Below are 15,562 nucleotides of genomic sequence, written 5' to 3' on the forward strand. Positions count from 1 at the left end.
GGGTGGGAACAGCCTGTCCCACAGCAAAGAGGCAAAGAGAGCCTGTGGATCCTGGGTTCTGCTAGTCATTTCTTGCAAGGAATGCTGACAGGCAAGGAGATGGCATAGACCTGGAAAGGCAGAGTGGTCTCAGGGGCAGCAGCACCTGGAGGAGGGCCATCCCTGTATTCCCTCCAGGTAACCTCATCAGGCTACTGACCTTTAAACCATCATATGCTGGCGAATTCCAAAAAGCCCTCTTCAGCTCCCGCCGCTCTCCAACGCTCCGAATTCCTATATTAGCTGTCTGCTGGATGCCTCCAAGAAGAATGCCTGAATGGGGTCTCCGAACTGAATTTTCAAGACAGAAATGTGGACTCTCAGTCTCCAATCTGCCTCCCTCCTGTCTGTCCTCCCTAGACAAAAATAGAGGAGCCACCCTGATTATCATCTATCCCTCCTCCCCACTTTAAACTTTCTAGCTGGTCCTACTAATCTGACCCCCAAAACAGACTCCAAAGACAGGATTTTCACTTTCGCCCCACCTCTCCCTCCCCTGTCCTCCAGCACAGCCATCACCTCCCTGCTGCTTCCTCCCTCTGCGCCGCCCCAGGAGCAACTAGAGTTATGTGACGAAGCAAATCATGTGTGCCTCTCATTAGATGGAGTGGTTGAAGATCAAAGACTGATTCGAGTAGGTTCAAGAGAAATTAGGTATGGAAGCATTTTTACTGTGAATGGAGTGGTGAGTCTAGCCCACTCTTCTGGAGTGTTTCACCTTAAGAGACACATGTGGGTTGAAAGGGTGTGTTTCTTTAAGGTGAGACAGCAAGGCGCCCTTGCCTGTTAACAGGGGTGATCCAGCAGAAAGAAAGCACATTGTGATGCAGGAGACCCAGGGTGGCTGGGCTGTTCTCTCCCTGGTGTCCTCAGCAGATGGGATGCAGTCATCGTGGCTGGAGCACACGCAGCTTGTCTTGTTGCAGGAGGAAGGCAGAGTGCGTGCATGGCAGGCCAGCTGCAGTTGGGTGGTCTGATGTACTGGCCGGAGCTGGCAGCTCCTCTCTGGGAGCAGTAGAAAGCAAGGTCATCCTCTGAGAATGAGGTGGGAATTGTTCTCTAGGGGAGTGGAAGTGGCCACGGGCCTGGGGACACCTACCCTCTTTCTGCACACACCACCAAGCCTTGGACCAGCTCTTACCTCCACCTGGAATCCGCTTTGCCAGGACGTTCACAGGGCTGGTAACTTTGTGACATTCAGATCTTAGCTTAAATGTCACCTCCTCAGAGAGGCTTTCCTTAACCTCTGAATTGGAAACAGCCACCCAGTTAATCACTTTCACATCGACCTCCCTGAACAGCATTCATTACTGTGAGATATTTAGCTGGTTAATATTTTACTTGTTTACGTGTTTATTGCTATATCACTTCCTATAGATGCTAGGACATACGAGGCCCTGTATGGATAGAAAAATCTTATTGATTGAGTGTGAGATCTTCCTTTTGCTTCAGAAAAAAATATACAAATCTGTCATGATGAAATACAGTGGAAGTCAAGTTGAAGTGGCCCAGGATTAAATCCCTGTGTATGTGTGTGTAGGTGACTGGAGGGCTGGCTGGGTGCATCCTGTAGCCTTGGCTCATCAATAGTCAACTCCAGTCACTCACCATGTGTACTCTCCTGGGCACATGAAAGGCCTGAGTCCTGAAGGCCACTTTACGCTTAACTAGAACTTAACACTGGCCCTCCAGTCCCTGCCTGCCTTCCATGAACTTGGTCATAGTAAGAGGTCAGACACCATCAGTGAGTATTGAGTAAATATCAGAACTAAATATATCAAAAAAGAACCATCAAAAATGGGAACATGGAGAGGCCAGACCCTACTCTTTAAGTCTTAAATAGATGCCTGAACTGGGCTTAACAATTCTTCTTAGCTTTGTGAGATTAAAGATACGAAGTCTGTCGGCCTAGGGAAAAATGCACACACTAAGTTTCATGCATCTCAAACAGACTCCTTTTGCCTTAGCGTGATGGCTTTATTTCTTTCTTTTTTTCTTTTATTTTCTTTTTTTTTTTTTGAGACGAAGTCTCACCAGGCAGGAGTGCAGTGGCGCCATCTTGGCTCACTGCAACCTCCGCCTCCCAGGTTCAAGCGATTTTCTCCTGCCTCAGCCTCCTGAGTAGCTAGGACTACAGGCGCGTGCCACCACGTTCAGCTAATTTTTTGTATTTTTAGTAGAGACAAGGTTTCACCATGTTGGCCAGGATGGTCTTGATCTCTTGACCTCGTGATCCAGCTGCCTCAGCCTCTCAAAGTGCTGGGATTACAGGTGTGAGCCACCACACCCAACCCCTTATTTATGATTTCTTAAGAAAAAGAAAAAGTTGTAACCCTTCTAGGGAAATATTCTAATTAGCCAAAAAATTTTTCCCATTTATTCTTTTTTTTTTTTTTTTGTATTTTTAGTAGAGACATGGTTTCACCGTGTTAGCCAGGATGGTCTCGATCACCTGGCCTCGTGATCCGCCTGCCTCGGCCTCCCAAAGTGCTGAGATTACAGGCGTGAGCCACCGCGCCCAGCCTCCCATTTATTCTTTAAACGCAAAACGAACAAGCAAAAATGCCTTAGCATACCCAGTTTAAAATAATACATGGAAATATGCATATGTTCTGGTACATGTGTTAACTCCCTAAATCTCTGCTTAAAGCACTAAGGTGCCTAGCTGCCCAGGCTTGAACCAGCATATCATTCTCTAAAAAGGATAAGATAGGAAGCAGCTCTATATGTAGCCAAGAAGCCCAGGACCACTCATTCTTCCACGGTCAGGAAATGTGGAAATAGCGAACAAAGATAAACTTAGAAAAAAAACAGAATTTCCTAAGCATTAATTGGGTTCACGCTTTCAGTCAAAGCCGTGGATAGTTTTATCAAACTTCCTATCACCTTGTTGGCCAACTCTGTAAATTTGAAGACCCAAACCCAGATTGATGTAAACCAAACTTGTTAATAGATGTTTCAGACAGTTTCTTCTTTGCCTATAAAAAAAAATAAGCACAAATAGGGAACATGACATGTTATTAGGGACCCTATAATTGTGATGTTTCCTGTTTATGTTTACTTCTTCAAGAAAGATCACAGTTACTTGGGCTTATACAGGGATTATCAGAGACCTGAGGGGAATGAACTGGTTGTCTTCCTTTTTTTCCTGATCTGTGAAATTCACCACATTGATTGACCCATGAATTAGAAGCTCTGTAATCTGCTGGCTGGATAGGCAGGCTCCTGGACTTGAGTGTTTCCTGTTTGTCCTTTATTTAGGCTGGAGGAGAAAAAATTGATTCAGAAGAGGCACTAATCTATGAAGAGGATTTAGACGGAGGAGATGGTGTTGAAGGCGAGTTGGAAGAAAGCACGAAGTTAAAAATGTTCCGCAGGCTTGCCTGTGTGGCCTCTAAGCTCAAAGAGTTCATTGGCAACATGATCACCACTGCTGGGAAAGTGGTTGTTACCATCTTACTGGGCTCCTCGGGTGAGTGTCTCTCACACTGGCTGCACGTGGTAAAAGGCACAAGCAGTGCTTTGGTGATTGAGAGAAATGGTTGAAGAAGAAATGAAGGAAACGATCTGTTCCACCACATGAAAATAATAACTGTAGCTCTTGTAAAACTGGCCACATGTGCAAACCACACAAAATGATTTTTCCTGGTTAGTTCTAGTTTTGATGTTTTTAGATGGTTTCTGTTAACCTCTGCAAAATAATCTTTTTCTATGTATGCTAAGCGACTCCATTTTCTAGGTTTAGATTAGAATAACAACAATCTTCTTCCTTAGAGCTTTGGAATGGTGACCTGCGGCAATTAACAATGTGCATGTTCCCATCACAAGCCATATTGTAGGTTCTGGAGGTCTGTCTGCTTACATGAGTCCATAGTCACCTTAATATAACTCTCCAGGATAGACTATTTTTCTTCCTAAGTTAGATTGTAATCTTCCAGCACAGACGCTCACTTCCTTTAAACTTTGGCGTTGGACCACTTATTCCATAATAATGTTATCTTGATCTTCTCCCTCCTTCCATTCCACTGCTTACCACTGCTCCGGAGCTACAGAAGGCATATTAGAGTAGACTCAAGCAAACTGCAAAGCTGCAGCAACTTAGCTGTTTTTTAATAGGGGGAAAAATGGGGGAAAAGACAGTAGAATTTCTCAAGAAATAAACCACAACATTTTAATGAGGAGTCATTTCAAAATGCTCAATGAAACAGTCTCCTTTTGCCTTAACGTGATGGCTTTATTTATGATTTCTTAAAAACACTTTTAAAGGAGTTATTGGCCAGGAGCAGTGGCTCATGCCTGTAATCCCAGCCCTTTGGAAGGCCAAGGAGGGAGGATTACTTGAACCCAGGAGTTCAAGACCAACCTGGGCAATATGGCAAAACCCCATCTCTACCAAACATAAAATAAAATAAGCAGGGCACAGTGAGAGTTTAATTGGCCAGGACGTACTAGGTAACTAAAAAAAAAAAGTAGTAAATGATTATAAAGAAAATGGTTTCAGGAAAGGTTGGAACAGACATACAGGTACATGAATTCTTGAAACTTTGGGAGAAGTAGAAAGATGGAAACAGGCAAGTAAATACGCAAATGCTACTGGTATGAAAAGTAGACATTTACTTAGTTCAAATGCCACAGGTGGAATTTTTCAAATCATCTGGTATATCTTTGTATTTATAGTTATCCTTTCATATATGACTTTTTCACAATAAATATAGCCTTAATTTTTATTATATAAATCAAATATGATTTTTAAAACTTACTATTTTAAAATACCTAAAAACACTTGAAGGAAATTCACATAATTTCAAATAGTTATATTCACTGAATGATAAATGAATTTCCAGTTCTACCTGACTTTGTGATTACGTTTCTTTTCCTTAGGTATGATGTTGCCGTCTTTGACATCATCTGTGTATTTTTTTGTGTTTTTGGGTCTGTGCACCTGGTGGTCCTGGTGCCGGACGTTCGACCCATTGCTGTTCAGCTGCCTCTGTGTTCTGCTGGCTATTTTCACTGCTGGACATTTGATTGGACTTTATTTATACCAGTTCCAATTCTTTCAAGAAGCAGTTCCACCCAGTGACTACTACGCAAGGTAAGAGAAATCTTTATGGCATTTAAAGGAGAGGTTGTCCCCCCACGCCTTTGGGAACTTGGTTTGGCACTGTGAATTTACAGGGTTATTCTTGATGGCAGGCAATTGCTGTGTTAAGCAGATTCTGTGGGGGTGGGTGAGGCAGTCTAGCACTTTCATTGTATTGGATGACACAGTCTGGAAGGAGGACAGTGGTCTCCTCAGATGGAGGTGCTGCCGGGATGCATGAGGACACGGAGCTGTCACGTGCAGGAATGAAACAGACCCAGAGTCTCAGCCGGGGAAGAAGATCAGGAAGAACATTTTACACCGAAGAACAGTAAGGATGTGCCACAGCATCCGGCTAGAAAGACGTCTCACGGCCCGATATACGAGAACAAACTGAGCATCAGAAACAATAACTAATTGTAAAAAACTTAAAAATAAAAGCCCCAGCCTGGGCAACATGGTGAAACCCCGTATCTACAGAAAATTAGCTGGGCAAGAGGGCACACACCTGTGGTCTCAGTTACTCAGGAGGCTGAGGTGGGAGGGTCACCCGAGCCTGGGAGGTCAAGGCTGCAGTGAGCCATGGTCACACCACTGCACTCCCGCCTGGGTGAGAGTGAACCCCTGTCTCCAAATAAATAAATAAGAAAATACATAAGTCTCTGGTATGAGAGAGAAAGGGAGAGAGAAACATCAAATACTTTGCTTCAATTGGAGATGAGTATTACACCAAATCCTTACTATGAAAATGAGAATTAAAGGTAAAGAATCCAGCATTTACTCTGACTTTTAATAAGTCATTCTCAGTGAATGAGAGAAAATTCCTCCATGCAGGATGATGTTAGATAATGACAGGCAAAGGATTAACAGAATTAGAGAATTACTGTTCATCAATCCTTAATGATATGTTCTATTATGTCCACACCTGAAATAATTACCATAAAGGTTGTGGTGGTTGCACAATGACAAAGTAGAACCTTGTTGATGCTTGCTAATTGCAAAGAAAAAATAACATCTTTACAAGGTGTGATCAGTATCTTGAGGAATTGACTGAAATCAACGTTATCAAAAATGAGATAGCTCAACATTTCACACCTCTCAGTGTGATGCAACAGATGAAATATACAGCATCATATTGTTAAGACTTTTGACCTAACCTCCCATTTACAGAAAGTATAAAGGCTAGGAAACAATTTAAATAGCTCCACAAGAAAACAATCAAAAGAATTCAAAATGTGGGCAAAGGCAAATGAATGGGTCTTAAAAAAAAAAAAAAAAAAAATCAGCATGAAAAAGAAGTCTGCATAGGGCAGGGGCAGTGGCTCATGCCTGTAATCCCAGCACTTTGGGAGGCTGAGGCGGGCGGATCACGAGGTGGGGAGATCAAGACCATCCTGGCTAACACGGTGAAACCCAATCTCTACTAAAAATACAAAAAATTAGCCGGGCGTGGTGGTGGGCGCCTGTAGTCCCAGCTACTTGGGAGGCTGAGACAGGAGAATGGCGTGAACCCAGGAGGCGGAGCTTGCAGTGAGCCGAGCTCACCCCACTGCACTCCAGCTTGAGCGACAGAGTGACACTCCCTCTCAAAAAAAAAAAAAAAAAATCTGCATAGAGAGTGGAGGCAGCACCTGTCTAGAGGAGAACAGTAGATACTTAAAAGTGTGTGAAGCACAGCTGTAGATCAGATCCTGGTGCAACAACAAATTCTTAAAACGTATTTTGGGGGTTCAATCAGAGAAATTTCAGTGTTCACTGGGTATTAATTGATACCATAGAATTATTGCTGATTTATTAGGTGTATGATGGTTTTGTGGGTAGACAGAAAAATTCTATTATTTTGGGAGATACATGTGAGTTATTTAGAGATGTGCCATGATGTTTGCAACTTAAAAATGGTTTAACAACAAACATAATAGATTGATAGATACATGCGTACATAGATATATACATAGGAATAGTTAACAGAGAGAAGACAAAATTATTTAAACTAGGTGATCAGTATAGGGTTATCCATTGTCCTATTTGAACTTTTCTTCGTGTAAGGAAAGGTTCATAATTGACAGTTCCAGAAAAAAGGGAACAGAAATAGTAATGTTAGCAGTGAAACATATCTGAGTCTCGCAGCACCAAAGTATGTTGCTGGCAGCGAATTCCCATGGATCTGCTGCAGTTTCAATTTTTGCTTTCTTAGAAAAATGAATTCTACTGAGGTGCATAAGGCAGGAGAGACTGAGGCAAGTTTTGGAGCAGGAATGGGTGAAAATGTATTTAAAAGCTTTAGAGCAGGAATGAAAGGAAGTGAAGTCCACTTGGAAGCGGGCTAAGCAGGCGACTTGAGAAATCAAGTGCACGGTTTGACCTTTGACTGGGGTTTTATACATTGGCATGTTCCAGGGTCTTTGGACCCTTTTCCCTTGATTCTTCGCGGGGGGTGGGCTGTCTGCATGCACAGTGGCCTGCCAGCCCTTGGGGGGCGCTGCACGTGCAGGCCGTTTGCTGGAGTTGTGCGCATGCTCACTTGAAGCGCTCTTCCCTCCCCAGTCAAATGCTCCTACAAGGTCGCGTGCCAGTTAAACGTTGCCATTTTACCTCTTACTGCGCATGCTCGAGTCCACTCACTCAACTCCTGAAGTCTTATCAGGAAGCTGCTGATCACCAGTTTTGTTTTGTTTTTCTGTATCTTGGGAGACTGCCTTTCCCGGGCCCCCAGCTGCAACCAATTATTATTTTAGAGAAACAGTGTAACAACCTCCTGACCATCGCCTTATGGTCCCCTGACGTTCCCGGTTGGTGGGTGGGGGTGCCCTCTCCTGCCCCACTCGTGCTTGACCACTTACCTACTGTAACAGTAGAAGAGAGTGTGAGCATTAGGTGAAGACGGTGCCAGAATTCTCTCTGCTGTGCCTCTGGGTGGTAATGTAGTGCTTTTTGTCTTGTTGAGAAATGAGGAACCTGCAGTTTAAAAGAACATAAATAATATTACCATACCAGCAATACAGGTTTGCATCCTTCTTTCAAAAGATCATAATGTGGTTTTAACGTGACAGTAAATTATAAAGACAAAATGGGTGAGAGGGCCCAGTGGCCTTGCTTTGATTGATGTATGTGTAAAATTTGGCCATGGTAAAACTAGTTATGGCTGTGTCTATACAGTGCTAACACAGAGAGAGAGAGAAAGTGAGCGCTTGAGAGAGCTGTTCAGTCAAATCCTTTAAGACCACTTAAATTCAGTTAAAATAAGTAAAAGTTGGTGCTGGACACACGCATCCACACCCACACACACACACCCACCTCATTCTAAATCCAGTTGGCTCAGCTGATTGTATTAGCCTGGCAACTGGAGAAGTGCAATGCAGTCTAATAAGAGAAGAATTTTGTATAGACACAGTAAAACTGAGGAACCTCTTTAATAGTGCATATTCACATAATATTTACTTTAGACAGAAGTGAATAAATGCTAAATTTCAGTGCAGACATTATTTCTAGACTAAATTAATGCTTTCTTAGTTTCCTTTAAACATTTGATTTTTGGTTTGTTGAACACATACAGCAAAAAGTTTTGTACTGCTGAAAGAACTCCCTTTTAGAGGATGACTTAATTGAAAATGTAAATATCCTCTGTAGGGCAGAAGTTTTTTGGTTTTGGGGGTTATTCTTTCTACTGGCTTAAGGATCTTTTATGCCATCTAGCGGCTGAGGGTAGAAAATACAAATAATATTCAGAACCACCTCGAAAATGCTAGATCAGGCAAACTTTCTCTGTAAAGCTTAGGAAATATTTAAGGCTTTGAGAACCATATGCCCTCTGTCACAATTCTTTCAAGAAGTCATTATAATGTGAAATCAGCTGGGCATGATGTAAAAAAATGACCATGGCTGTGTTCCAGTAAAACTATGAACACTGAAATTGACATTTCGTATTCCTTTTACATTAATGAAATGTTTTTTTAATTTTTCCCCAACCATTTAAAAATGTAAAAACCATTATTACCTGATAAATGGCACCAAAACAGGCACTGAACCACACTTGGCCCAGGGGCTATAATTTGTCTTCTTATGGTACAGATGATAACAGTTCTAATAGTGTAATAACATCGTATTTGCTCTTCATTTCAATTGTCATAAACGTAAAATTATAATGTATTAAAATTATAATGTATTACTGACATTTCAGTACATCATCCCCTTAACAGTTTAAAAGGTCTGTTACTATAATCTCTTAGGGTAAGTCATTGGTCATTGGAACTTAAGTTGCTTATCAGAGAATAGAAAATGTGAGCTACATAATGCAATATGTAAACTTCCTTGTTGTAGATTTCCTCCCCATTAACTTGGCAATAACAGGACTTTACATTTTATTCCTTTAAAGCATGGAGATTCGCATATTTAAACCATAGCTTTCTCTTAGGGCATAATTTCAGTGTATTGTTATTAACCCCAAACTCTGAGTTAGAAGAAAACCAACTGCAGACTGGCAAAAAAATAAATAAATAAATAGAGAGAGAAAGAAAGAAAGAAACATAGAAACAAAGAAAGAAAATCACCATATGTGGGTGTTTATCACAAATTTCATAACCACAGAGACTCCAGCCCTTCTGTCTCACTTCCTGGATAGATAACGCTCCCCTTAAAACAGTCCAGGCAATTTTTATCTTCTCGTAAGCTTTCAGTTGTGCTCTCTGGTGAGTATTAACCTTATTTTTAGAAACATTGAATTGATATTTTTGGTCCCACGGTTATACTAAACACATGTTTTTTGGTGATTGGAAAAATAAAATAATAAGAAAAAAAACTTAAAAATGTAATCCTTATTCCCAGAAATAAATACTATTGCTTTTCAGCCAAATGTTTTCAGAATCTTTCTTATGTCTGTATGTACTTTGTACAAACAAATTTTGAATCATATTGCACATACTATTTTATAATTTGCTGTATTCACGCAAGTTGTGCATTTTCCTATGTTATAAAGTGTCCTAAAATGTAATTTTCATAGAGTGCAAAGTAATTGTGTAACTATATTATAACTTAGTCAACCCCTGAGTTTTAACCACGTAGATTATTTCTCATTTATGTTCTCATCAATGATGCTGCAATGAGTGTTCACATTACTTCTAAATCTAAACAAAACTTAACGACAAGCAAGTTGCAACCCCCGGTCCTCGCAGCTGTGAAAGCGCCTCCGCAGGGCTGTGCGGTGCTTGTTTCTGCTGGAGGATGCAAAGTGTCCAGGTCCTAAGCCAACGTAATGTTCACTAACTTTCTGATTTGCGATGCCCTCCCCATGCAGATGTTGTAAACTGAAATTCCATGCCGATGTGTGGCACAGGGCTGGGGTTTCATTTTTCTCTAGGGTAATCCCTTCTTTTCACCTGATGGTCCCAAAAAATCACGTGCTTCCTTCCAGCTTCATCCGCACAGTGGTTGAGTTTTTGCATTACTTCTATCCAGGGGAGGGTGAGACTTAGTGATTCCCTTCCATTTGTGCACACAGGTGTGGCATGAGCATATTTTCCAAAACAAAATGTAGTACTCTTTTTGTTTTGTTTTGCTTTTTGTTTTTTTGAGACAGAGTTTCGCTCTTGTCCCCCAGGCTGGAGTGCAATGGCGCCATCTTGGCTCACTGCAACCTCCACCTCCCAGGTTCAAGCGATTCTCCTGCCTCAGCCTCCCAAGTAGCTGGGATTACAGGCATGCGCCACCACGCCCAGCTAATTTTTTGTATTTTTAGTAGAGACGGGGGTTTGTCCATGTTGGTCAGGCTGGTCTCGAACTCCCGACCTTGGGTGATCTGCCCGCCTCGGCCTCCCAAAGTGCTGGGATTACAGGCATGAGCCACCACGCCCGGCCTATGTAGGACTTACTGTGTGACAGAGATGGGTGTACTTATGGGGAGGTTAAGACACTGGGTCTGAAATTGAGATTATTCTTCCCAAATCTGAAGTGCTGTAGTGTACTATAACAATAACTACAAAAATCAGTGACCACACTCAGAAGTTGATCCAGCAGAAGAAAGCTTCAAAGTGAATCCACATAACTAAATATAAGACCAGTAATATACCATTCAAAACAGTCTGTTTAAAAGAATAGAGCCCTATGAGAGCTGTTAATCTGGCAGGTCTCCCGAAGAAAAATGGTGAACTAAACAAAATTTGCCTCAGCTAATGCAAAGTAGTTTCTTCCAAAGGTTTTGTATTTTCATAGGGAATTTCAGTAGACAGCAAACACTTTACGTTTTAACGTTTTGCAAGACAGGAAGCAAGAATGGAAGAATTAATATTATGGGGCTGACGTTCAGTTTCCCCCAGTTCGAGGTGTGCATATCCTCATGCGTTTCCTACCTGTAGGGCTGGCCCTGTTTATGGATCAGGGATCCTTGGGCGACTTCTGTCCTGTAGGCATCCTGTGTTAACAATGCAGATGGTACCCTGCGCAAAGCACAGGAGCCAGGGCGGGAGGACCCAATTCCTGTTTCACTACTGGGAACGTGTGGCTTCCGAGAGGCTTTAAAACACACCTGTATGTGATAAACTTAAGTTTTCTCTATGCATTGGTGAGTTCAGTTAAAAGCCAATTTTAATAGTTTAGCCGCACATCATGGTCATGTTCTTGTGAAGAAGATACCTAAAGAAATTCTGGGTTGGGAGAGGGACCAAGCGCAGTGGCTCAAGCCTGTCATCTCAACACTTTGGGAGGCCAAGGCAGGTGGATCACCTAAGGGCAGGAGTTCGAGACCAGCATGGTCAACATGGCAAAACCCCATCTCTACTAAAAATACAAAATTAGCTGGGTGTGATGCCACACGCCTGTAGTCCCAGCTACTCGGGAGGTTGAGGCAGGAGATTTGCTTGAATCCAGGAGGCAGAGATTGCACAGGTTGCAGTGAGCCGAGATCGTGTCATTGCACTCCAGCTTAGGTGACAGAGCAGGATTCTGTCTAAAAAAAAAAAGAAAAAAAAAGGAATCCTTGGGTGAATTCTTCTAAAGACGGTTCTTGACAAAAAGAGGGCTTTTTGTTTGTTTGCTTATCTTGTGGTGATCCAGATAATTCAGGTCAAAGTTCTGAAGTACTAAGAGTGGTGGGGATGGCAGGAGGCTGAAATGGAGGCCTATGATTTCCTTCATCATAATGTAAACACTTGGAACCTATATATTTATTTCTAGATCCTACTAGTGAGCATTTAGCGTGTGTTCAGTGCTGAAATGAGCATGCAACTTTGAATAATTCTTTAAGTTGTCTCCTCTAATCCTTGACTGGCTTTCATTCCAACTCATGTACTTTCTCTAGATCATTCCAAAGGTCACTGCAGGCATCGGACTTGTTTGCTCAAGTTCAGTTTGTTGTTTTGCTGCTTTTTTCACCTTATATTGTGAGGTTTCAAAATGAAGCGTGGGAAGGAATGGGAAAGAGTCTCAGCCGATTCTCTATGAAAATAGCATTCTCTCTTAAATAAATAGACAATGATTTGTCCTGTTACCCTTTTTTATCATCTGCTTCAATAAATCATGATAGTTAGAAAATGAATTGTTTAGTGAAGGAAAAGCTCACGTTTCTGTCAGTGTTAAAACAATGTAAAAAAAAGAAACAGCAAAACCTCAAACTCGAGCGTGATGAGTTTCTTCTAAAGTTAAAGAACAAACATTCAAAGTGCAATACCATTTGTTATGTTTATACTTTTTTGTAATAGTCATAAAATATCAATTGTATGCAAGGAAAAATAAATGCCTCAGTGCTGTATATCTTCTAGTTTGGAGAAGCCAGTGGGTCATCTAGAAAATGAAAGAATGCAGTCAGCTCTTCTATTAGGTCTGCTGCAGTCTTGCTTTGCAAGCGGCTACATAATCCGGTTATTGAAATGAATGTACTTTTGCACCCCATCAAGATTACTAGGGTGTGCCTGTCTTGCATTAGGGTGATCTAAAGTTTAATAAACAGAAACAGCACAGAAAGACTAAATTGTGTTTAATGGAGACCAGTTGGCAAAACCTTCATCTGAAATGGGTCCAGTGTGTGGAGAAAAACAAATGTAAAGCATGCTGTTATAATGCTAAGGAATGCAAACGAACCCAACCAAGCTACCACTTTTCCTTCATCTTTTTGTTAGAAGATGGCGCTGGCAGCAGTTAATCTCTAGTGTTTAATTTGTGAAGTTGGCAGATGATACATGATAAACCACTGTTGGTTTCATTTTGAAAAGATGCTTAATGATGAAATGACTTATTCTACAGATCTCATTCAGAGTTCGTTTATGCTTATCTGAAAGGTAGAATTAGGAGTCCCAAGAGAAATTGACTTTCCACAGATAAGTGGAAAATCAACAGAACTTAAATACTTGAACCCTGAGTTCATTTGGACCTTGGTATCATTTGCGGGCCTATGTGGGTGTGGTGGGGACAGGGATCCCAGGGCAATGAGGTGTCCTACTCAGCCACGACACCTGCACTGAGTACAAAAGCAACTGTGGCTTCTGGCCGAGCCCATGGGCCTTTGCACTGCATGTTTATCCAGCTCAGCGACCTAAGACTTCCCCACTGCACCTTCCAGAATCTCAGCCTGGATTAAGTGTTACGGGCCAGATTTCTCTCCTTTTGCCCACCAAGGGCATCTCCAGGGTCTTCCTTTCAGTTTTTATGAAGAAGATGCCTTATTCTCTGTGGGCACCTAGAATTCGCCAAAGTTAGCCAGACTCAGTGACTCATTCTAAAGGATCCATAGCTAGGAGTGCAGCTCACCTGCAGACACCTGCCCCAGCTGCTGTCATCTGGCCAGCCAGCATTGCATGGGTTCCACTGATTTAATAATACGACACTAAGAGGATTCTGCTAATGCTCAACAGCTCATTCCCTGGAGTCCACTGGCTCGGGATTGAACCTTGGCCCTGCTCTCTTCTAGGCAGAGCACCTAGCAGAACTTTACTAAAACTCTCTGTACCTCTGTTTCCTTATTTATAAAATAGGGGTGAAGATAGTACCCAGCCTGGAGTGGGTGGGTGTATTAAACAGGAGAGAGCATATCAAGTGCTACTGATTTTTATTGTTGTAGTCATCAAATATTTTTATTATTCAAACTCACTTCCCCATTTCCAACAGTTCTAGCCGTATATCGCATCACACTTGCAGTTCCCCTGTGCACATAAAGCAATTCAATCCCTTATAATGTTTCCTTTGCTGGAAATCTCCTGCTCACTGCTCTCACTGGCTCCTACTTGTCTCTTAAACCTACCCATGCACCTCCTTGCGGAACCTTCCATCTTCCTCCGTGAGGAAGAATAATTATCTTGTAGGCAATTATTCTATGCAAACTTGCTTTATAACAACAGCTGCATTGAGCCATAATAATCCCTTCATGCATATGTCTGACCCACTAGGACCCAGTTCTTGAGGGCCATGATCAGCTTTTTTGGCTTTGGTACTCTCAGGATTTAACACAGCTGACCATACATTGGCTTCTCAGGAACTCTTAGTTCAAGCTTGTTTTCTCTCTCTGTTTCCTAAAACCCTTGTATTTTATCTCCTTGTATATCAGAATAATGTAAAACTTGATTTTCTTGAACTCTAAGTGATAGGTTTGGCTATGGTCCCACCCAAATCTCATCCCCGGTGGGACGTGATTGAATTATGGGGGCGAGTCTTTCCTGTGCTGTTCCGGTGATAATGAATGAGTCTCACAGATCTGATGGTTTTAAAAACGGGATTTACCCTGCATGGGCTCTCTCTTTGCCTGCTGCCATCCATGTAAGATGTGACTTGCTCATCCTTGCCTTCCGCCATGATTGTGAGGCCTCCCCAGGCATGTGGAACTGTAACTCCATTAAACATCTTTCTTTTGTAAATTGCCCAGTCTTGGGTATGTCATTTTCAGCAGTGTGAGAATGGACTAATATACTAAGTTTCAGATGTGGCCACTGGCTATAAGATGTGTGGGGAAATTATTTTCCAGAAAGGTCACCATCAATCTTCATACACCCACGGCACTCCCACTGCCTCGATCCATCAACAGATTATTGAATATGAAGCTGTACTTAGGAACTAAGTGAGGCTTAATGGTATAACTAGCTATGGTTCTTAATGTGATGTTTGCAAATATTTAGTTTTTGCTTTAGAAAAATGATGGGCTTTAAATGTATTTATTTGAGAAACTCCAGAATAACTTTATCCTTGATGCTTAAAATAAACATGCCTAAAGTAGTCAGTAGCTTTAACTTTTGAAGACATAAGAGACTTCAGTTTCTATTCAGTATGTCCTTCAGAGACCCAGTTTGCTTTTCATTGTTGAGAGACCTTGGGTAATGTTTCTTAATTAATTTGGGGGCCCTGGTCTTGAAAATGGGGCTCCTTTACCTGCTGCAGAACAGTGTGGTGGAAATTAGTGAGACAGTGTGCCCGAGGGCTACCCATCCTGGTAACTAGGAAACAATCAAAGAATGTCAGTTCCATGTT

At 41.9% G+C, this 15,562-nt stretch overlaps 1 protein-coding gene across 5 annotated transcripts in view; it reads left to right on the plus strand.

Moving 5' to 3' along the window:
* Positions 1-15,562, plus strand: part of PIEZO2 (piezo type mechanosensitive ion channel component 2) — a 468,788-nt gene that overhangs the window by 273,178 nt on the left and 180,048 nt on the right. For all 5 annotated transcript variants that reach the window (XM_007974699.3, XM_073006482.1, XM_007974697.3 and 2 more), the window contains exons 6-7: positions 3,301-3,511; positions 4,921-5,134. In XM_007974699.3, the coding sequence (XP_007972890.3) occupies positions 3,301-3,511; positions 4,921-5,134 (425 nt within the window). The remainder of the gene's footprint in view (positions 1-3,300; positions 3,512-4,920; positions 5,135-15,562) is intronic.

This window comes from Chlorocebus sabaeus, chromosome 18 (genome assembly GCF_047675955.1).
Source record: "Chlorocebus sabaeus isolate Y175 chromosome 18, mChlSab1.0.hap1, whole genome shotgun sequence".
Classification (NCBI taxonomy): Eukaryota; Metazoa; Chordata; class Mammalia; order Primates; family Cercopithecidae; genus Chlorocebus; species Chlorocebus sabaeus.